Here is a 22,674-nt window from a genome sequence, read left to right as displayed (position 1 = left end):
CCATTAATGCTAATGGAGGCTAAAGCTTGAGCTCTGCAAAGGGCATACACCTCCCTGAGAGTCCTAGTTGGAAACGACAGTATTTATTAGAAAGGAAAGGAGGACTATTTAGTAATGCAAGCATAGTGTTATGACTGTGCAAGTCACACAGATGAGTGCAGAAAATATCAGCCACTACCGAGCTGATGTGCTTCTGTGTCTCCTTCACACGTTTCACTTCGGGAAGATCAGAAATTGGAATTCCTTTTCCAATACTTTCCTTATATTTAATCTGCAAAGTCACATACATTCAAAAAACAAAAATACTTAAAGCTCATTAAACATATGCATATGGTACCCAATTACATGATAGAACAAAGAAACAGATCATTTAAAACTTATTGAAACTTAAAGCATTACATACACCCATGTGGAAGGACAGTCTTCAAGGAAGATTCTGCCAAAACTGATCTGCATTATCAGCCTACTTTAAGCCATCTCAGTGTGTCCAGGGTGGCTCCAGGCCCCAGCACGCCAAGCGTGTGCTTGGGGTGGCAAGCCGCAGGGGGCGCTCTGCCGGTGCCGCAAGGGCGCAGGCAGACTGCCCTCGGTGGCTTGCCTGCGGAGGGTCCGCTGCTCCTGCAGCTTCGGCGGACCTCCCGCAGGTGTGCCTGCGGAGGATCCGCTGCTCCTGCAGCTTCGGCGGACCTCCCGCAGGTGTGCCTGCGGAGGGTCCGCTGGTCCCGCGGCTTCGGAGGACCTCCTGCAGGCACGCCTGCCTGCCGTGCTTGGGGCAGCAAAATTCCTAGAGCCGCCCCTGAGTGTGTCTAAAGGTAAACAGGTTGCATACAATGCAATGGGAATTGAAGCCTATGCCCTGAATGTCTCCCAGTTCATTGTGATTAAAAATAACTATGACCAGCATGCATCCACCCTAACCCTATGGCAGCAGATACATTTTGCAAATGTATTTGAATAGTCTGATCTTTTCAAGATAAACAAGATATTATGTATGATATTAACCACTTATAGCTTCACTGATGATAATCAAGAGACTTCAGGCTGAAAATAATTGTTATACACGTTATACTATAAATTAGAAAAAAGGCTAGGACATGCAGTGGGTTCAGACATGGATCCTTCACCTCTGGGGACCTGTTTTTGCCATAAGTGAGATGACCGTGGTCATCTTTAAACAAGTGTATTCAATAAAGTTCAGTTGTCCATAAAGAAATCTTATCTTCCCTTCATAGGGAGCCATCTCCTTCTGAGACCCAGATTTCAATAAATTCTAATGTAATAGACAGGAGCAGAGGGTTTCTCTAGGGCACAGATGATGAATCTTTTGGCTCTCAAGTCTTTAAAAAAGCCAGAGTTGCCATGGCATCAAAAACCAATCAACCAATAATTGAACCCAGAGTAAAGAGGCAGATAATCTTAGCTTCTTAAAGTAAAATGTTCAAACCTGAGCCCGAGATTTGGGCATCCAACTTGAGACACCTCAAGAGGGCATGGCATTTTGAAAGTGCTGATCACATGACTTGTAAAATTTGGGCCTAATTTGAGATGCATCACTTAGGCACCAAAAAAATGAATTGTCAAAATTGCTAGTCACTTGAAAATCTTAGCCTAAGTGCCTAAAGTTAGGCACCTAAATCCATATTTAGCTACCCAAACAGATTTAGCCTGATTTCCAAAGATTTTGAGAACCTGCAGATCCCATTCATTTCAATAGGACCAGAGATGTCTCTGCACTTTTGACCAATACAGCCATCCAGTTTAAAAGCAGGCATCTACTTTTAAAGCATTCCAGTCCTCTACACAGTAAAGCTGTAAGCAGAGGGAATCTCAGCTATAGTTTAAGCTACCATTAATAGCTCAGTTTTATAATACTGTGGACTGAAATTGATTTTTAACATAAATCTAAATACACTGAACAGATCTGTAACCTTGCTACTTGCTTTCTATATGAATGTAGGTGTTCAAGTTTTGGATTTATGAAACATATAATATCCAACATGGGTGAGGCTGCATACAAGAGCCTATTTTAAAAAAAATCAGTTTTGTCTCCTTTTTTTACAAGGTGCAAAAACAACTTTCTCCTGAACAAATTTCTTCCACCATCATCAAGCAAACATTTGAATAGCGGCAAGCTTTAGTATCCCTTGCCCTAATATGACATCAGCATTCAAAGCATAAACTATATGGAGGCTAAATACTTAAAATTGCATTTGCCAACATGCATAAATAAATCCTTATTCATACTTTAGACTATTAAAACTTTTATGTCAAGTAAACTTGATATAAAATGTGTTAAATTACATGTTTGGGGAGAGCTTATAATTAGAATGAGAGCTTCCATGTTTTAGAAAAGGATTATAATTAGCATATTGTTAATCATTAGAAAGATTTTCCTAATTTTTCCTAATACCACAAATATTGAAGAAAATAAAACTTTTTAAAGCTTGTTAGGAAACTATTTTTTGACAAATAGTAATAGGCAAAGGCTCTAAGATTACTTATGAAATTAAGGGTTATTCCAAAACTGCTGTTAGCACTGGATAAGGAAATGAGTGAGGAAGAGGAAATTATTTGAGTTGTATTAGCACAGTTAGAGTGTTAGAAATCCATTGTTTTGTACCGTGCTAATCGCGTCCTGGGTTCGTTTAATTCTCTGCATCTCAGGTGTCTTTTCAATAGCTGTTCCTGTTCCAATATCTTCTTTATATAAAATCTTAATATTCAGAACCAAGACAACAAAGTTAAGCACAGAAAACACAATATTGTCCCTCCTAGAGAGTGACTACAAAACATCTGAAAGTGGGGGGGCCAAACTAATATACAAAGGTACAGGCTCAGAGCCAATTCTGAGCTCTCTCTGTAACAGGTGCAAAATAAGGTCAGTAAAGTTTATTTTGCCTACCTTGAAGAGTCCCTCCTACTACAAGCAGTGACCCTTGTGGAAACAAAGGGTTTGGATCATTTTTATTTGCAGTAGCACATTTTATGGATAATCGTATTCCATTTTGTAGCATTTAGTTTAAGACTGAAATGTATCACTCTCCAGAGTTTGGACAGACTTCTGTTGTTAAATGTGCAATGTGAACATGACACGAGGGAAATACTTAACTCCTTAAGATAAATCATGTGAGATGTGGAACAAATCAGGACAGACATAGTTCATTTACTGTTAAAAGATGACATCTGCATCACATCAGGATTGTTATACTACAAGCTCACAGCACTAGATGGCCACATAACAAAATAAGGGTGAACACTAATAATACTGCACCTGGGATGGCTTAACTGTCAAAACAGAAAGTGAGTGAGAAGTTTGGGCAAGCAGCAACAGATATGAGAGGTAGTAAAAGTCAGCTAACTATAATAAGTGTAAAATTAGTATGAAACACTAAAGACCTGATGCTGCAAATTCTCATGCACATACTTAATTTGAAGTATAAGTAGCTCCACTGAAGTCAGTAAGGCTACACATGGATATAAGTGCATACAAGAAAAGGTCTAAAAAGTGTTTTTAAAATATTAAAATTGATTATTTGAGTTAGCATTGCAAATGTGTACAATAAATATACCGAGCTGAAATTCTTTTGGTTTTCTTTAACACGCAGTATTTCTGGTGTATCTTGTACCACTGTAACTTTTCCTTTACTGTTCATTACATCCAACTGGTACTGAAGCTATTAAAAAAAAGAAAAGAAAAATGTGGTTGGTATATCAACTCTAGTCCATAAGAGTTTACTCTTGTCTTTTTAAAAGCTTTCTTTTTTAAAGATAGAAAATAAAAGATTTGTCAAGGATATATTCTGAGGAGACATTTAAACATCATCACATGTGGTGGGATTTTTTACAGTCCATGAATGTAAAAGATACTCTCCCGGGTTGCAGCTAATCAGAATAAAATTAGTTATAGAGTCTTAAAATAAAATAAAAAAATTCTAGAAAGGTGACTACTGAGAACTAGAGAAAAAATCACACCATTGAAAAATAATGCCGTCCACCAGGCTCAACGGGTGGGAAACTTAATACTAGCAGTGAGGTGGACAGCCCCAAGAAACAGGAGGGCGTGAATGCTAGAGGAACGCAGGGGTGATCTGTCTTCCTCGGGAGAGGGGTTCTCTTCCTTCTATTGGCCAGCCAGAGGCAGCTGGGAGTTGATTGCTTTGCTCCTCACCTCTGTTTTAAATTTAAAATTTTGCCCATGTCTTTAGGGGTATGGCCGTGGTCCTTGGCCCAATCAGCACACAGCTGTGGCCCATGTGACAGCCTCAGGGCCATACGGGTAGTATAGCTATATTGTGTGGATGCAGTCCACATAACACATGGAGAGCTGCATATGTGGCCACAATGGTAAACAGGTTGAGAACCACTGAGGTATGGCTACACTGTAGCTCGGAGTGAACACCCCAGCCCAGGTAGAGAGACTCAGGCTAGCAGGACTCAAGCTAGTGTGCTAAAAACAGCAGTGTGATCATTATGGCTCTAGCAGAGACTTGGGCTAGCCATCCGAGTTCAGACCCTGGGTGTGGGATGGGCTTAAGAGCCCAAGCTGCTGCCCAAACAGCATCCATACTGCTATTTTTAGCACACTAGATCAAGCCTGCTAGCACAAGTCTGCCTCCCTGGGCTGGGAGGCTTGCTTCCAGCTGCAGTGTAGACATACCCTAGGACCCTCTTGCTCCATTTATGCAGCCACACCTTCCTTCCTTGTATTTTGTAGTATAGGAACTGTGTTTTTTAGGATGCTGTGGGAAGGGCCATTCTTAGGATTTATGGGGCCCTATGCAGTATTATTAAACTGGTGCCCCTATGCCCAATGGCAGCCCAGGCCTGTATGTGTATTTTAGATAAGGGTGGTCTTTTGAAGGATTTATTCAAAAAACTATACATCTGAAGATCCAAGCATTTATGGCTAAAGATGAATACACTGATTGTGCATTTAAAAATCTGTGCAAGGATTTTGTAGAGATGTGATTTTATAATCTTCAGCAACACACTAATGAAATATTTTAAAGCAAATTTTAAACTAAGGTCTTGTAGACTAACATGTTCTGAGTAAATATTACAGTAATGCACAACTGCTTTTGTCAGTAAATTCAGAACGGAGGCCGTGTCTACACTGCCACTTTACAGCGCTGAAACTTTCTCGCTCAGGGGTGTGAAAATCACCCCCCTGAGTGATGTGAGTTTCAGCGCTGTAAAGTGGAAGTGTAGACAGTGCACTAGCACTGGGAGCTAGCTACTCCCCTTGTGGGGGTGGTTTTACAGTGCTGGGCTCTCTCCCAGCGCTGGTGCCACAACTACACAACAAGGTTATTTTAGGGGGGGTCACAGTATTGCCACCCTTACTTCTGCACTGACTTCAGAGCTGGGTGGCCAGAGACTGGCAGCTGTTGGCCAGGCGCCCAACTCTGAAGGCAGCGCCCCGCCAGCACCAGCACAGAAGTAAGGGTAACAGTCCCGCAACGCCCCCTACAATAACCTTGCAACCTCCCCTCCCCGACAACTCCTTTTTGGGTCAGGACCCCTACAATTACAATACTGTGAAATTTCAGATTTAAATAGCTGAAATCAAGAAATTTACAATTTTTAAAATCCTATGAGCATGAAATTGACCAAAATGGACTGTGAATTTGGTAGGGCCATAAGGATAAGGAGTCTTAAAACAGGAACAAGCTAATTAGATGGGAAATGTTCTCTGTTCTCTGACAATAAACAATGGCTTGGTACATATACGTACAGTGCTAAAGTTCTTTTGGTTCTCACGGACTCTCAGCATTTCAGGTGTGTCTACAACAGCCAGGTAGTGTGACATGGTCCTTCCTGCATCTTCCTTATATTTTTTCTGTTAAATCAATTTTTTTTAAAAATAGTTTTCTGTTAAAGATAATTAAAATATAGTATAGCATTATTTATTGCTGATTAATGCAAGTTTAAACAGCAGCGAGCAATTCAGTGGATGATACAAACACATAAAATAATCTTTATGCAGGATTTTTTTTTAAATGTTGACTGACATTAATGTCGGTCAGAGATGCTAGTCTGATAGCTCTTTGGTAGCATATGTCCAGCATTCTCTCCTGAATTTTGTTACAGCCAGTTAGTTTAATTCACTTTAAAACAAAATCTGCTCTGAATTAGTATCTGTTAATGATCAAGTAAGGGAGAGACTCACTGAGAATGAACAACAACCATGACTCTTTAAATCTCATTACCTGGCTTGAAAGGTTCTTGACCTGCTGGGCATGAATGATCTCTGGAGTATCGATAACAGAGGTGTAATTGGCTTTATCCATTTCTGCCAAATGCTTATATTTAATCTGTTGGAAAACATTTCGGTTAGGGACCCTCAATCATATCTATGACCACTGCCTTCTCTCATCTACTCAGAAAATACTCTTCATAAGGTTTCTTTTTAAAAAGTCATCAGGTTTTATGTCTGCGCTATTCACACTCACCTGACTGGCAATGTCAGTAGCATTCTTTGCCCTCATATAGTCTGGTGTTTCCAAAGCCAGGTCTGTCAGACCTCTTCCTTTGATTTCAAGCTCCAGTGCTTTCTTGTACTCTTTCTATGGGTGAAGATAATAATTTGAAAAAAAAAATATGTAGAATGGGATGGCTCTGGCAACTTCATTACAAAATAGCTCCATCATCTAGAAATGGCATATGACAATCATACACACAAAACCACAAAATTAAATTCAAATATATTAACTCATGACAGTTTATTTTCCATAAAAACTATGTAAATGCTCAGAACAGACAACACAATACAGCAGTAAATGGACAAATGTCATGAGCCAGGTTTATTTCAAGGTTGTGCTGACGGTGGCATCATAAACCTTGAAACAAGGTCTCAGGGCAGAAATTCCCTAGGGACCCGGTTGTGGAAAGTAGGGACCTGCCACTTGTGCTAGGAGGTGGGCAATTAGATGCTAGTGCTGTCTGGAAAATGTACTATAGCGGCTTCAGAACCTCTGGAATTAATGTTGCCTCTCAATGGTAACTATGTGAAGCACAATACCAGAAACACTAGGGTGAATCTTCCCTGGAGTTCAAAGGATTTATTTGGTGCAAGTCAGTGTAACTTACACCAGAAACTTTGCTACATTTGGCCCATTATCAGTTGTAATATAAATTATGGTAATAAAATAAACTTTAACTGCACAAATTTGCTGCAGCATCAATACAGATATATTACAAATTCAAATATCCCCTTTGCCAGTTATCAGGTAGATTTAATTTGAAGTATTGCATTGACATACCATAATAATTATAATAATAAATAATAATAATAATTTGTATTTGGAAGTCTCCTTTTATCCAGTGGTGGTGAAGCCTTTAGAAACATGAGTTAACTTAGCTACTCCTGTGAGAGCAGTTACTTGAAATACCTTTATTACAGATATGCAGTGTACTTAAAGTGATTTGCACAAGGTCATACAGAAAGTCAGTTGCAGAGTCGTGAACAGTGCTCAACAAGTGCTGGCTCCCATTCTCCAGCTCACTGGAACACTCTTCCCTTCCCCAAAGGCCATGTCTAGCAACATTTGTCATTTTTTGTTAAAGTCACCTTGTGCATTAATAATGTGGAATGGTTCTAGTTCCAGTCAGGCCTTATTCCAGCTAGCTATTTGACTTACCTCATTTAGGATATGAGTTGCATTCTTTGCTCTTAACATGTCTGGAGTCTCCTCTAAGAGTGTCATACCTTTACCTCTGACACCTTCCTCTAGATCCCTCCTGTATTCTTTCTATCGGAAGAAAAAAAGAAGGGGAAACTGCAAACATCGTTCCGCTACTCTGATGTAAAGAAAAAATGAGGCCGAACAGGGTTTTTGTTTTTTGTTTTGTTTTAAGTAACAAAGAATATTGTTTGGAGCTATACACTCTCTAAAGACTGAGATCAGAACTCAGCCTAAACTCTTATGGATGCACACACACACAGGAACAATTATGCTGATGTAAAGGGACACAATAAATGTGAATACAGTTAACAATTAGTGGAATTAACATATGCAACAAATTACATGATGGTACAAAGACATCTGAAAATATACTTAACATACATGAGTAAGCAGTGAGGGAATATACTGGTGAGGTTAATTAGTGGAATTATTTGGCTCAATAGAGGAAGTAAATGCAGAGTAGCTGCTACCTCGCTTGCTATTTTGGTTGCATATTTGGCATGTAAGAAAGATGGTGTAATCTCCAGGCCAGCAAGGTTTCTGCCTTTAATGGACTCTTCATAGTCCTTCTTATATTCTTTCTAATATGAGTAGGAAGAAGGAGAAAAAAGCAAATATTTATTACTTTTTTTCATATTGCTTCAAAATAAATGGACCAGGACAAAAGAACAACTTCTAATAATCTCCATTGATTTCAGTGTCACCATCTCCAGGAAGACGCTCAAATAAATTTGTTAGTCTCTAAGGTGCCAAAAGTACTCCTGTTCTATCTCCAGGAAGGTAACTGTGGGCATAACCCTGCTCCCACTGAAGTCTATGAAACAGCTCTCATTGGCTTCAATGGAAGCTGGAGCTGACTCTATATCAGAAGTGTTTCTAATTGTCTGTGTATGGCAAGAAGTTCAAACAATCCATGGAAGCACTCAAACAGCATGACTGACCACCTTATACAAGTGTGTTTCAACATGTATAAGTTTCTCAATGTGACGAAACAAGATCAAAACTTAAAGCTGATAAGAAATAACTGCTTGAAAGGATAGAATGACAGGGCAATGAAAAATACTGTGACATCAGAGACAAACAGCAATTAAACAGAGCTGCTGAAAAATATAGGCCTCCAATAAGAATGATATCCTGAGCACTTACATTTACAGTTTGAAAAGTCTTCCCATAGACTGCGATAACTCACGTAATACATTCTGCTGCAAGACCTTCAGTGAAATGGTGATCTCACGCTGTATTTCTCCCATAGGCTCAAAGCTATTGGTCAAGTATGGGCTACTTTATTACAGTTTGTTGATGTAGGTAGAGTGTCAGAGGTACATCCTTTATAGTTACACACTGAAATCCCTTGAATTAACGAAGTATGATTCCATTGGTAATGCAGGTATAATGGAACTTACATTACAATGTAATTATAGTTTACAGGGCACAATACCATTCAAGGTTTACCCCCAACCATTTTCAGTTCACTGTGAAAACATAACAATGAAACAGCTGTATACAGAGGTGTCCTAAATCTAACTCTACTGAGTTCACTGATGAAGCATCTTACCTCACTCTGCATGTGCTGAGATTCCTTAGCAGTGATATATGTTGGAGTTTCAAAGTCCAGCATGGCTTTTCCTTTTTCCTTTTCATACTTCTCCTTGTATTTCACCTGACAATAGGAGACCCAAGTTAGGCTCTGAATTACCAGAGAAGCAGCTGCTATACCAGCTCATAGGTACTGCCATCATAGGTTAAAGACATGGAAGGGACAGACTTGCTATTGTGTCAAAAACATGCATACATATAGTGAGCGTTCAATAGGAATAGATGTGTAAATGTTTTTACCTGACTTCTGTGTTCCTGCTTGTATAGTTTGCATAAAGCAGGTTGGCACAGGGCTCATTCTGTATCAGAGAGCCCTCTAGGGGTAATTGCAGTGACTGTTTGGTATTGAAAGTAAATGGATGAATGAGAAACACTTGACCAACTTACTTGACTCTGTAGTTCTGTAGCCTCCTTTAGATGAAGCTGTTCAAGGTTATCTGGCACCACATGGTAGTGACCCTTACTCTTCTCATATTGCTTCTTGTACTGGTACTGAAGGGAAGGCATCAAGTACCACCTCAATAAAAACCTGATCAGGTCTACTTCCTAGGCCCAACTAATGCAAACACTTCAATGGCACATCAAATAGCAATTAGAAATCTAACAACACGAGGGAGGTGGGGGGAAAGCAACCCCCAAATAGATTTATTTCTAAAGATTTGGGATGGACAGTTGTCCTTTCTGATAATTTCAAAATGGATCAAGATTTTATTTTACACCAGGAAAAGAAAAGAAATGGGGTTATGTCATGTAATAATGACTGATCTTTTATATCATTCTGAAGTGCTCTATTAGACATAGCCATCATTATGTGATACTACAGCAGGGTGATATTAAACACAAAAATCCCATTAAAACAGTAAAAAAGAAAGTCACAATTAATAATAAATAGGAAAGAATTGCAAAGAAAAAAAAGAGGAGAAAATGAAAAAGAAATCTGGTATTTGTTAGTGAGATATGATCAGTCGAAAATGTAAAAAATGACTACAGTTAAAAAATGGTTAGAGGTTTTAAAATGGTAGCAGTTCTACATGTATAGATTTCAGCGTCCAAAGGCTGGATGTATTAATGTTGCTAGTTGGCTAGGTAATAATCATTAGGTAGGAGAGGAAGAGATCACTACCAGGTGATGTCCTCGTAACAGTAAAGGAGGGAGCTGTTATAGAAATTGTTAGCAGAGGTCAATACACAATGAGAATAGAAAATCAATTAGATCTCAGGTTAGTTAATGAGCTTACAGCACTGGAGAGTTGACTTGTACTCAGGACATGGTTCATTATCAGCGATTCTGACATGTCTGTCACAGGCTTGTGAAGTTTCTTTAGATCTGCCTTATATTTAACCTACAGGAATGAAATATCAAACAACATCAGGAAAGAAGACTGTAAATAAAGCTTTTAACATATAATGTATTAGTAACACAAAGTAAGACTCTGCTAGTCAAAGTCAAAAATTTTTAAAACCCCTGGAAAATGCAAAAGATTATAATGAGTAGGCATACCTCACTAGCAATGTTGTGAGCATCTTTCAAGGTCTTATAGATCTTGGCCTCCTTCAAGTCATACTTCGGCCTCTTACCCTTCTCCTTGTCAAAATTCGCTTTATACTTCAACTAATGGAAAACAACAACGCATTTCAATTATTCCTGAACGTTAGCCTGTCTTGTGCCAGAGACTGAAGAAGTCCACATTCACAAAGAGTCTGATGGCAAACAGAGGATCAAAAAATGCAATAATTTTAAGACATCCATTGGAATAAAAGATCTTTTAGAGATCACCTGATATGGGAAAGAAAATGCACATTCTGTTTTTACAAGACACCATTCATAGCTTTCATTCAATGCACAGGTTTTAGCTCCTCACATGCAGATAAAGAAGTTCAATGTACATTGAAGAAGTTTTTTTTTTAAGTTGACAAAAGAATAGCTAAATAAGATAGGCCAATGTTCATATCGGTGGGAGTTGTGTAGGCATGTATGACTGCAGAATCTGACCCAAAGGGACCAACTGGCAATTGTACAAAGAGTGGTTAGAGAAGCTTAATATGTGTATCTTAGAAAAGAGGGAGATACGAAAACTACCTAAATACTCAAGAGGTAGTAGCATAAATGAGGCAGCAGAAATATTTTCAGGTGCATAATGAAGATACAACAATTTATCTTAACCAAAAAGAGGTGATACGTACAAAAAGGGAGAGTGGTCACATCTTCAGAAAGGGTAAATTTAAACTAATCATTAGGAACTGGGGTGCACAACAGGCTAAGCAAGATCCCTAGACCCACCCTGAATTAAGGTGAAGGCTCAGGTTAAACCATAACCATGAACATCAGTGAAAGCCCATGAAAGTTCAGCAGACATAAGGTGAAATCCTGGCCCTGTTGAAATCAATGGGAATTTTGCCACTGACTTTAATGGGACCAAGATTTCACACATGGTGATCTGCTCTCTCTCACTGGCTCTAGGTTTAGATGCAGATGACTATTTCCTGTGGACCTACAGGGGATGACCACTGTTCTCAATGTCTACAAATACACAGGACAGGGACCCTTGCACTCCAATTAGGGACACGTTTTGAACAGGAAAGTCATTTTGCCATTGTGGGTTGCTGAGGTACTTTCAGCAGAGTTCTGTGGAAGCAAGGAAAGAATTAATAAGGATTTGAAGGGGATTTTAATGCATGTTAGTCAGTTAGCAAGAGTCAGGCCATACTGTGACCCTTATGACATGAGATTTGTAGAAGCAAGATAATGTAAGACAGAGTGAACTGTGTGAAAGTATTACGACCTTGCAATGTGCAGTCTTGCTTTTTCTAGTAAGATAGCAGAAAAGCTTATGTATAAACAAAATGTATTTGTTGCTTTTTACTGTCTCCATGATTGCTAGAAATTGTCTGTAACAAAGGTATAAAGGCTTGATGTAATTGTTTACCAGTTGAGAGACCTGTCCAGGACTGGGGCGACCCTGTGTCCTATGGCACTCTCTCCCTCCATTGTAATTACTGGAGAAATAATAAAGTATTTGATTTTGCTGCACCCAAACAAAAAGCGAGAACTGAGTTTTTCTTCGACAGTTCTTAAAGTGTACATGAGCTCTTGCAATTAGGACCAAATTCTGATCCACTGAAGTCGAAACTCCAACTAGTTGGCTCTCAAGAGTTTAGGGTTACAGTCTGGCTTTTACAATCAGAGCCTACATTGTAGGTGTGGGTAGGTGTGTGGCCATTCTAACTGAGCTGCAGCCAGCAGAGATATTCTATGTGCTGCCCCTTGCTGATCCACAGGTGGGTGTGGAAAGGGGATGAGGCAATGACACCTCCTTCCCCTAACCCACAGACACATCCTGCATGAGGGTAAGAGACTGTGGCAAGTGAGGCAGGGACAGGAGGCCCTTTCCAGCACTAGCCATCAATAATTCTCCAGTAAAAATAAATCCACAAGTGCTACTTATACAAATAATCAAATGAAACAAGTCATCTACAGAAGAGATGATGGACACAACTGATGAAAGGAATGGATCATGCTGGGAATGATACCTATGCTTTAAACACGTTTACAGAAATAGTAGCATACAGTTCCATATTAGTAAACGCAAAAGGTGCTCAATGCATAGATAAATCACATTCCACTTATTCTTGGCTTTTAAATTCTTTAGCATATTTTATCCATACAGTCTCATGCTCTACACCAGCTCTATACTTGCTGTAAGAAAACAAAGAACATCAATATTTGTTGCCATTCAAGAGCAACACTTAGTGTCTGATTCTGATATCACAATGGTGTAAATGCACTAAACTCCATGGAGACACACTGGTGTAATAATCAGAATCAGGCCCATATGTCAAAGTAGAGTAGTTCACTTTTGCTGAACTCATAAGAAAAGAAATGATCACAGAGAGGAGAAACTAAACATAGCTCCAAATTAAAAATAATTACAACAGATACACAGAGAAAACAAAAAAGAGTGAATGGTTAGAGAACAAAATGGGTACATGTCTTGTAAAAGTAGGATAACAAGATGGGTGAGATGCTGCTTCTCTAATAGGAAATGCCCAGAAAAGTAAACACGACAAAGAAGACAACCATGGAGACATGCCACATCAGTTTCAAGACTCAAAGAACTTGGTTTCTTTCAAGATGAAAATCAAGCCAGCTAAAAAAGTTACTCAAAGACTAAAGGAAGGTCTGGTCTTAACTTAAAAACAGAACTGAAGCTAAAACACATAAAAAGGAGTGCTGCTCATTACTCATGAGTTATGCTGCTTTTCTTCTTTCCCTTGTAAAGTCTGCTTTTATGGAGCAAGTGTGGGCTTAATAGGCCCCCAGCTCCAAGGAAAGATTCTTATTACCTGACAAATATAGTAGGTGATGTTTAGACATGCTGCAGTCGCATGCATTAATCACATGTAGACATGAAAAACAGTAAAACCCCTTTTTTCCTTTGGAAATATTTGAGTAAAATAGGATCTGTGCACTGTCATTTCACACCCTGTGACAAAGCCATAATACCCATGATTTCTGAGGTGGGAAGGCATATTAGAAAATATGTGCCCTGAAATAATTGCAATCAGAATTTATTTTGCCAGAGGTTTGGGGCCAAATTTACAGAAACACACTGGCTGCATTGTACCACTCTGACACCATGAAGCTAAGTGAATGGGTGAACCTCATCCACAGTGTATTATGAGTGTGTTGAAAATGATATACATCATCACCGCATTCCTGACAATGGGACAATACTTTGGCTGGTGTAAATTGGCACAATTCCATTGACTTCCTATGACCCTGATCCTCAGGTGGGCCCAAAAACAGGTCTGGGGAACAGATCCTGGGGCCAGCAACTGAATAATCTCTCTTGGTTTCCAATGAAATAACAGGAGCACATTACAGGGATTCACATAAACCCTCTTCTGACCAGATCAGTGCAGAAGGAAACAATCTGACCTCAATGAATGATCTGTAGCATGGCAGAGGATCTCATTGACTGAGTCAGAGCACATGGGAGCAGGTATCAGGGTTTCCTATTGTTTTTCTGATTACTGTAAAAACAGTAAAGGAATGTCTTTTTTAAAATCCCCATTAAGGCAATGGACTCCACACTGTTTTCATTGACCATTATACCTAGGTAGAAGAGTGTGTACAAACTGCTGAGTGACCTAAAGTAACACAAATATATGCTGCAAAATCTAAATGCACGAGGGATTAAGACTTCTTTGCTTTTGCAGTTCAGTATCAGATCCTTAACTCCATCTCAGTGTGAGTTTGTATCTTTCAGTTTAAGCACTGTCATCCAAAGGCACATATTTTCCCGTTTCCTATGTTGTCTTCAAGAGTGCAAGACCCCACCAAATTCAGCTTATATAGCTGCATTTTTTCAATTTAAATCTTAAGAGCAGAATTCCAGCCTCGGCTGTGTGTGTTGGAGACATCCATTAAAATCACTGGAAGCTGCACGAAAGGCAAGGGTAGAATTTGGCTTCGAGTTCTCCATACTGTAAATTGGTTTAGTCAAATTCCCCACCCAGAGTCCCATGCACAGTCTTTGCATTGGAAAAAAAGAGGTGTTAGCCAAATGGTCAGCTTCACAAATTTTTGGTGCATTCCACACTTTTGACACAAAGACTGCAGAAAAAACAGTGCAACTGGTGCATTATAAACTCATTTACAATTCAGGCTGATTATCTTGTGCTGGGAATGACACAGATCATATACAACATAGAGGAAGATATAGAGAAGGGACATGCCCTTTTGTGTCACTTAAATCCATCTTACATGACTACTTAGGACATTAGCTTTCTTAACGTGTCTCATCATTGGTGTATCATAAGATGCTGCTCCATGCCCTCTCATGTGTCCTTTGAGGTATTCCACCTATAATGCGTAGCAAGATAGCAAGATCAGAACAGCAGACCATCACAGGGATCAAGCATAAAGTTGTGTGAGAGAACCAAGTGGTGGTGAGGTCCTGGTTGAAAAATTCCCACAGGAAACAGCAAGAGTAAAATCCACACTAACTGATGTTCCAGATTATTTTACAGAGAAAGGAAGTTTATACTAACATGATGTATTCATTCAAAAATAAAAGGTAATGAATTATTGAAAGACATATGTTAAAATAATTCCTTATCTTGAATAGTCAAATGGAAAGGATAGTAGAAATCTCTAATGTAAAATAATAACTTGCACTTATATATATAGTGATTATTACGACCTGTCCATTACAAAGTACTTCACAAAGGTGGGTAAGCAGTATTATCCTCCCCATTTTACAGACGGGATGAAGTGAAGCACAAAGAGTGAGTTTTCAAAAATGGGCTCTAATTTTGGGTGCCCAATTTTAGCCTTGTCCTCAGCATTCAATAATTATTTTCCAAATTCTAATACCAACAGAGCAACTCAGATGTTTGGCGTTGATTTCTACATGTAGGTTTCCCTGAAGATACACTTCCTCTTGTGTAAAGTTCTTTATGCTGAACATTTCTGAGGGACTACAAGTGACATGTTCTTCATAAGATGGAAACAGAAGAAGTTTATGTCAAGAAAAGTGAAGAATGGAGAAAAGAGGACAGACAAAGAAACCACAAGAGAAGCAAAGCCCAACCTCCCCGCTCCCAAAGACCATCTCTCCAGGGCTCAGCTCTGCTCCCATTGAAGTCAACTGAGCTTTAGCCATTGGGCATGATTCTCCGCCATCTTGCAAAAATCTTGTATGTTCACTTTGCACAGATGTGAATGACTAAAATGCAAGGGAATGGTGACTTAAGATCCACTTACATCACTGAAAGCTATATCAGTCCCATTATACACAGAATACCCCTTAGACAAACATTTGCTGCTTTTGTAATAAAGCACACAAACTCTGCCCAATGAGTTACCTTTTTCAAATTAAGTTACCATACTCCCCTTAAAATTATCTAGAATTATTTCCATCTTCAATTCTGAAGTGGTTGAAAAAGTCTACTGACTTCTGTTCCAGAAGAATCTGAACTCATGCCATTATTCACACCGCTCCAAAATTTGCAAACATTTATTATTACCTGGCTAGTAAGCTTGGACACCTCCTTAGCAAGTTCCATATCTGGACGTCCCAGCATGCTTACACCAAGGCAAGCCTCTCCTCGAGCCTTGGCTTTGTATTGAATCTATTGAAGAAAAAACAATCAGTACATAAAAATGTACTTTTACTTTTAATGATAAAATGCAAACATCTCCACATGTTGTTCTAATAATTTATATTGATACAGTTTGCTATAGGAAAAATACTGCTAAGGAGGTACACAGGAGATTTACAAAATACTCACATCACTGATTAACTTGGCAGCTTGGGTTGCTTTCTTAATATCTGGTCGATCTGCTATAGATGTGTAATGGAGCTGTGACTTAGCATCTTTTTTGTACTGAACCTAATCAATGAAAACAAACAGAGAGGAAAGTGGATTACTCTAGTGTTCACTGATAGAATCATAGAAACATAGACTATCAGGGCGGAAGGGACCTCAGGAGGTCATCTAGTCCAACCTCCTACTCAAAGCAGGACCAATCCCCAACTAAATCAGCCCAGCCAGGGCTTTGTCAAGCCTGACCTTAAAAACCTCTAAGGAAGGAGATTCCACCACCTCCCTAGGTAACCTATTCCAGTGCTTCACCACCCTCCTAGTGAAAACGTTTTTCCTAATATCCAACCTAAACCTCCCCCACTGCAACTTGAGACCATTACTCCTTGTTCTGTTATCTGGTACCACTGAGAACAATATAGATCCATTCTCTTTGGAACCCCCTTTCAGGTAGTTGAAAGCAACTATCAAATCCCCACCTCATTCTTCTCTTCTGCAGACTAAACAATCCCAGTTCCCTCAGGCTCTTCTCATAAGTCATGTGCTCCAGCCCCCTAATCATTTTTGTTGCCCTCTGCTGGACTCTTTCCAATTTTTCCACATCCTTCTTGTAGTGTGGGGCCCAAAAATGGACACAGTACTCCAGATGAGGCCTCACCAATGTCAAATAGAGGGGAATGATCACGTCCCTCCATCTGCTGGCAATGACCCTACTTACACATCCCAAAATGCCTTTAGCCTTCTTGGTAACAAGGGCACACTGTTGACTCATATTCAGCTTCTCATCCACTGTAACCCCTAGGTCCTTTTCTGCAGAACTGCTGCCTAGCCACTTGGTCCCTAGTCTGTAGCAGTGCATGGGATTCTTCCATCTTAAGTGCAGGACTCTGCACTTGTCCTTGTTGAACTTCATCAGATTTCTTTTGGCCCAATCCTCTAATTTGTCTAGGTCCCTCTGTATCCTATCCCTACCCTCCAGCGTATCTACCACTCCTCCCAGTTTAGTGTCATCTAGCCACTGAGAACCCAGTATTGCTGCTGTGAAAGTCAGTTGGAGTTTTTCCACTGATTTCACTGGGAACAGATCTTTGGGACCAGCTTTTGTAAGTCATTTTCAAATGAAGTAATAAATATAATGCAATTTTAACAGCATATGGAAAAAAATGAAAGAAAACATTATTGTGGAGTCACTGTTATTTGTGAGCAAACTATTTTAATTCCCAATCACATTGTCCAGAGATGGCCTTTATTTCTCTAGGTGAAATTCTCTGCCTACACATAATTTCATGCATATTTCCCTTGCAAAATGGAGGCTGGGGAGACATCCAGCTACAAAATCAGACCAATTTGATTTTTCTGATTTGAGAATGACTCTAATTGAAAATGGTCATATGGGCTGTTTGCTTGATGTAAATGCAGGACAAACTTACAATACTTTGTTTCTTAGCAACGTCCATGGCATGTTTCACCTCAGGAGGCTCCAGCATGATGGAATAGTTGGACTTGCCTTTCTCCTTCACAAACTTCTTTTTATAGTTTGTCTGTGTGGAGCAAAAAGGGTTTGTGTTATATGTCACTCATTATTCCCACAAGGAGCTGTGTTCTTCTGACATTCACAATAACGCCTCACAGAAGCCAACTGAGCTAGCCAGAGATATCACTTACTTCTTCTAAACATGCATCAGCAGAGACAAGGAAACCTGGTTTCCTGCAGTGTTTAGAAGATATCCATACACATCCCGCTGAACCCCTCAGCAGCATTTGATACCTCCAATCACCAGATATCCCTATCCCACCTCTAGGAAACTGAAGGGTTGACTGGAAATGCCCTGAAATGGTTCCAGTCTTTCCTGTCTAATCAAAGACTTCTGTGGTAGCGTCTTCCAACACTCCATCCTTTCATGGGAATGGTAGGAGGTTAACAGGTGCCAGTGAATGTGCCCCTGTAACAGACCATAACCTGCCCACTACAGTTTACAGTCTCAACAGCAGTTCTCCAATTCAGCCTGAAGACAATGTGTTGGAGCTGGAAATGGAAATAAGACTGATAGCAGAAAGAGGTCTCTTGAAATATTTAAAAAGATATTACCCCAGCCAAAGGGACATTGTTTATCGCCACCAACAAAATCTTAAACCACTTAGAAAAAGTGAGGATCCAGAGTGCCTGCTAATGCATAATACATTAGAAGCAACTTACAGCATCAAAGGTTACCTAAAGCATGTCTGAATAGGGATCCCTCATAGTTAAGAGCTATGAGATGTGATGTTTTGGGCCTTGATGCAGCAAAGCATTTAAGCATATGCTTAACTTTAAGGTCATGAGCAGTTCTATTGCTTTCAAATGTCTCACTAGACAGAAATTAGAAAATGCATATGGAGGGATCTACAAAAAATGCTTCATATGATCAAATAAATACTGTGAATGTAGCAATAGCAAAATTCTACATGAGCAATAAATGTTGCAGTATACTTGTCACGCACCTCACTGACATTCTTGGTCACCTCTTTGACACGAACAGTGTCCTGTGTCTCAGGCAGGGTTGTATAAGAACCATGCGGAAGCTGCCTCTTACTTTGCTCTTTGTATTTGTTCTGAATGCATAGAGAAAAAATAGTTGAAAGAAATATAGGGTATAAGAAGGAACTATTTATGAAGACACAAAATATTACATGTGGTACCTCAGATACAAGAGAGCTGACACACTTAGAGAGGAGGATCTGAGGTGTGTCTGGGACAGCAAGGCATGTTCCTCTAGCTTTGTTATGCTTCTCTTTGTATTTTACCTGGAGGAGAGAAAATATGTTATTTTACGCAATTTATTTGTCTTATGCTGACTTTAAAAATAGGCTTCAAATATACTCATCTTACTATATATGGCAGAGCCTTGCAAACCCACTGATGTGAGTAAGGGTTTTCAAGATTAGGCCCATAGTTTGATTTGCTTGTCAACTTTAATATGCTCCAGCCTATATATTCCTACACATCTCACTAGAGCTTAAACTCAGATCTTGTTACTGTATTGCCAACATTTATTCTACAGTCATGGTACTAAGCCCAAACGAAAGCAGCAGCTTTGGTTTTAAGTATGCACACATAATGCGTGCATTTCAATGTATGGAGTTTAAACCTGTGTCAAAACCAGAATAATTTATTTACCATAAAAATTGGGTATTTGGATAAAAAGGGCCACAAATCTGAACTGCCTCTAGTTTATGTTTGCAAATCAATCAACCAGACCAATGAGGTTTGGAAGACCAAAACCATCCCAGATTTTGTAAATTTGTTAATAAAATGAACAAACAAGCCTAAATAATGAAATATGAAATTCTGAGCAAAATTTTCAAACCTAGATTTCTAAAGTTAGATTCCCTAAGTCCTTATTTAGATGCCTAAATAGAAGTGGCATGTTTTTCAGAGATATTGAGCAACCCCCACTCCCATTTAGGAACCGAGGTTCGGAAACTATGCCCAGACAAAATTATCTGCAACAAATTTCTACCAAATGACATTCACAAACTCCAGAGTTTCCATTTTGATGGTATTATATTTACAAAAACAATTGGACATACAACATAGGTTTTAGGTTCCTTAAATAGCATGTAAACTGTTAGCAAAGGAATAAACAAAGTAGAAGTTCAAATACTTACATCACTTGCCAGGATGGCATTCTTCAAAGCCAAAACTGTATTTTTGTCATCTGTGACAGATAGTTTGCATCCCCTAAGGAATTCTCGGTCTAGCTTGTAGTCATACTGTCAGACAAGAAAAGAAAAGCTGACAAAAAGTCCCCCAAATCTTTGCTGTGAAAGAGTGATGGAGTGTGGGAGGGAAGGAGCATAAGCTAATATAATATTTTCTAGTTTCCTCACATCACTCTGTTGCAGGGATGCCTTGGCTGCTTGGAGAAAGTCAGGTCTATCAACAGTCCATTGCCAATGAGCCTTGGTTGCTTCATATTTCTTCTTGTAATCCAGCTGTTTAAAAAGACACATTAATGAAAATCATATCATTCATAAACTCAATATAGACAGAACCTATTTCTCCCCTTGCCTGAACAACTGCATGAGAATTGGGGGAAAGGGAAGGAAGTCATGTTGGAAAAGTACACATCCATGAAAGCAGCCCTTTTGGGATATGCTTCTCTTCTGAGTCATGGACAATGCAGAGGAAGTCTATTTGTGCTGATCTTTTTCCCTGCCAGGTTGAAGGAGCATATGCAGGATTGAAAAGTGGGCGTGGCCTCGAAGAAATTTGATGTGTTATCTCACTAGCCATCTCAGTGCATCCTGGACCCACACAATGGCGTGAAGGCCTTCAGCCCTTCCTACGTAGAACTAATGCTAGCTACAAGATTAAATAAAATAGCACGGAAAATACTAGGACCACCTACACCTCCATGCCTGAGGAATTAGGAGGTGCCTGAGGATAACTGGTGTTTGTGCTACATGTTGGAAATTTTGTATGCATGGATAATGCTTTGTAAACTCAGCATTTCATTTCAGCCCGTGATAAAACAACACATTCTTCAAAGATCATCAAAATTATCTGATAAGCAAAAGAACACAAAAGACCATGTTGGGGGTTTCAGCAAAATCCAGACTAAATGGAGATGTTCCAAATAACATTTTCTATATACTGGCTGTGATTTTCAAAAAAGAACATAAAGGGACCCACAGTCCCAATGAATTTCAATGGAAGGTGAGTGCCTAATTCCCATAGAGTCCTTTGAAATACCAGCCATTGACAATAACAGTGAAAAGCAATAATAGCACTGAACTCACATTGCTGTTTACTTTGTAGGCAGCTTTGGCAGCTTTAATATGGACAGCATCTGGTACAACGTTGCAGTGAGACTTATTCTTCTCATAAACTTCTTTGTATTTCAGCTGGTGAAAGAAACATATTCTGAGTATTTATTCATGTGCTACAACTCAATGAAAGTAAAACAACAACAGCATGTGGAATTCTACTTTTAGGCAAATGCCCTAATTGTTTAATTAAAAATTATAACAGAAAAGGAAGAAGCATCCATAGATCTTGTTTTCAGGCATTCCACACACAAAAGATACACTGTCTTCAGCTGGAGTTCTATTTGCATGGAAACATAAAGATGTATCAATTTAATTCAACATGAAATACACGGTCCACACTAACTTGTGTTTAAAGCTTTTGACCAAGATTTTCAAGTGACTAATTATTCTGGGCGCCTACTACAAGATACTTTAAAGGGGCCTGATTCTCAGAGAGTGGGTGCTCAGCACTTTCTGAAAATCAGGCTTCTTAAGAGGGCTCAAGTGGAGCTTTCAAAAATGTAGATACTCCAAATCACTGGTCACTCTTGAAAATTTTTGTCCTTCAGAATTGTGTATGGGCAACTAGATAATATTAATACTTTCTACTTCTCATCTATATGGCTCTCATTACTGTTGTATCCATGTACCTCACAATCTTTTATGTATTTATGAGGATGGGAAATCCTATTGTTCTGATTTTAAAGATAAGGATCTGAAGCTCAAAACAACTGAGTGACTTGCCCAAGGTCACACAGGAAGTCTGTAGCAAAGCAGGACTTGTACCCAGAGCTCTCAGTTCCTAGAGTAGTGCTATAGCCATTGGACCAGCCTTGCTCTCCTATACTTTCATCCTTTCTTTTCTATAGCACCATTCATCTGAGAATTTCAAAAGTCTTTTACATACATTAATTAATTTAGCCACACTGCTCTGGGGTATTTATTATCCCCACAGTATGGATGGGAAAATGGCGTGACAGTGATTAATCCAAGGCAACATAAAAGCTACTGGCCAACCCAGAGAGAGAAACCAACCAGATGCCCAGACCTGTGCTCTAAAAAGAGAATAGCTCAACCTGCAGCTTTCATTACAGGTAAGAACTGTTCTAGTCCACCCATCATTATCCCATGAACTACGCTGAAAAGCTACATGAATGAGTATAGCTTTTCAAAACATTGTTATATTGCCTGTGAATGTGTCAGATGCGGCAGGAGGAAATTTAGAATATATCAATATTATTTTAATTCAATAAGAGGCTAGTTGTTATGGCAG

The 22,674-nt window shown here is 39.3% G+C and overlaps 1 protein-coding gene across 31 annotated transcripts in view; it reads right to left on the bottom strand.

The window, feature by feature from the left end:
- NEB (nebulin) overlaps nt 1-22,674 on the bottom strand; it is a 193,063-nt gene that overhangs the window by 17,225 nt on the left and 153,164 nt on the right. For 28 of the 31 annotated variants that reach the window (XM_039494923.1, XM_039494935.1, XM_039494927.1 and 25 more), the window contains 20 exons: nt 21,393-21,497; nt 20,481-20,585; nt 20,259-20,363; nt 19,290-19,394; nt 19,092-19,202; nt 18,041-18,151; nt 16,578-16,679; nt 16,314-16,418; nt 10,783-10,893; nt 10,520-10,624; nt 9,669-9,773; nt 9,241-9,345; nt 8,156-8,266; nt 7,641-7,751; nt 6,453-6,566; nt 6,210-6,314; nt 5,735-5,839; nt 3,570-3,674; nt 2,621-2,713; nt 179-271 (listed from right to left, as the gene is read on the bottom strand). In XM_039494923.1, the coding sequence (XP_039350857.1) occupies nt 179-271; nt 2,621-2,713; nt 3,570-3,674; nt 5,735-5,839; nt 6,210-6,314; nt 6,453-6,566; nt 7,641-7,751; nt 8,156-8,266; nt 9,241-9,345; nt 9,669-9,773; nt 10,520-10,624; nt 10,783-10,893; nt 16,314-16,418; nt 16,578-16,679; nt 18,041-18,151; nt 19,092-19,202; nt 19,290-19,394; nt 20,259-20,363; nt 20,481-20,585; nt 21,393-21,497 (2,112 nt within the window). The remainder of the gene's footprint in view (nt 1-178; nt 272-2,620; nt 2,714-3,569; nt 3,675-5,734; nt 5,840-6,209; nt 6,315-6,452; nt 6,567-7,640; nt 7,752-8,155; nt 8,267-9,240; nt 9,346-9,668; nt 9,774-10,519; nt 10,625-10,782; nt 10,894-16,313; nt 16,419-16,577; nt 16,680-18,040; nt 18,152-19,091; nt 19,203-19,289; nt 19,395-20,258; nt 20,364-20,480; nt 20,586-21,392; nt 21,498-22,674) is intronic. The other 3 variants (XM_039494929.1, XM_039494939.1, XM_039494949.1) reach the window with 1 other exon arrangement.

The sequence above is a fragment of the Mauremys reevesii genome, linkage group 11 (genome assembly GCF_016161935.1).
Source record: "Mauremys reevesii isolate NIE-2019 linkage group 11, ASM1616193v1, whole genome shotgun sequence".
In the NCBI taxonomy this organism is placed as follows: domain Eukaryota; kingdom Metazoa; phylum Chordata; order Testudines; family Geoemydidae; genus Mauremys; species Mauremys reevesii.
Note: the sequence above shows the minus strand (reverse complement) of the source record. Positions and strands in the feature narration are given on the sequence as shown.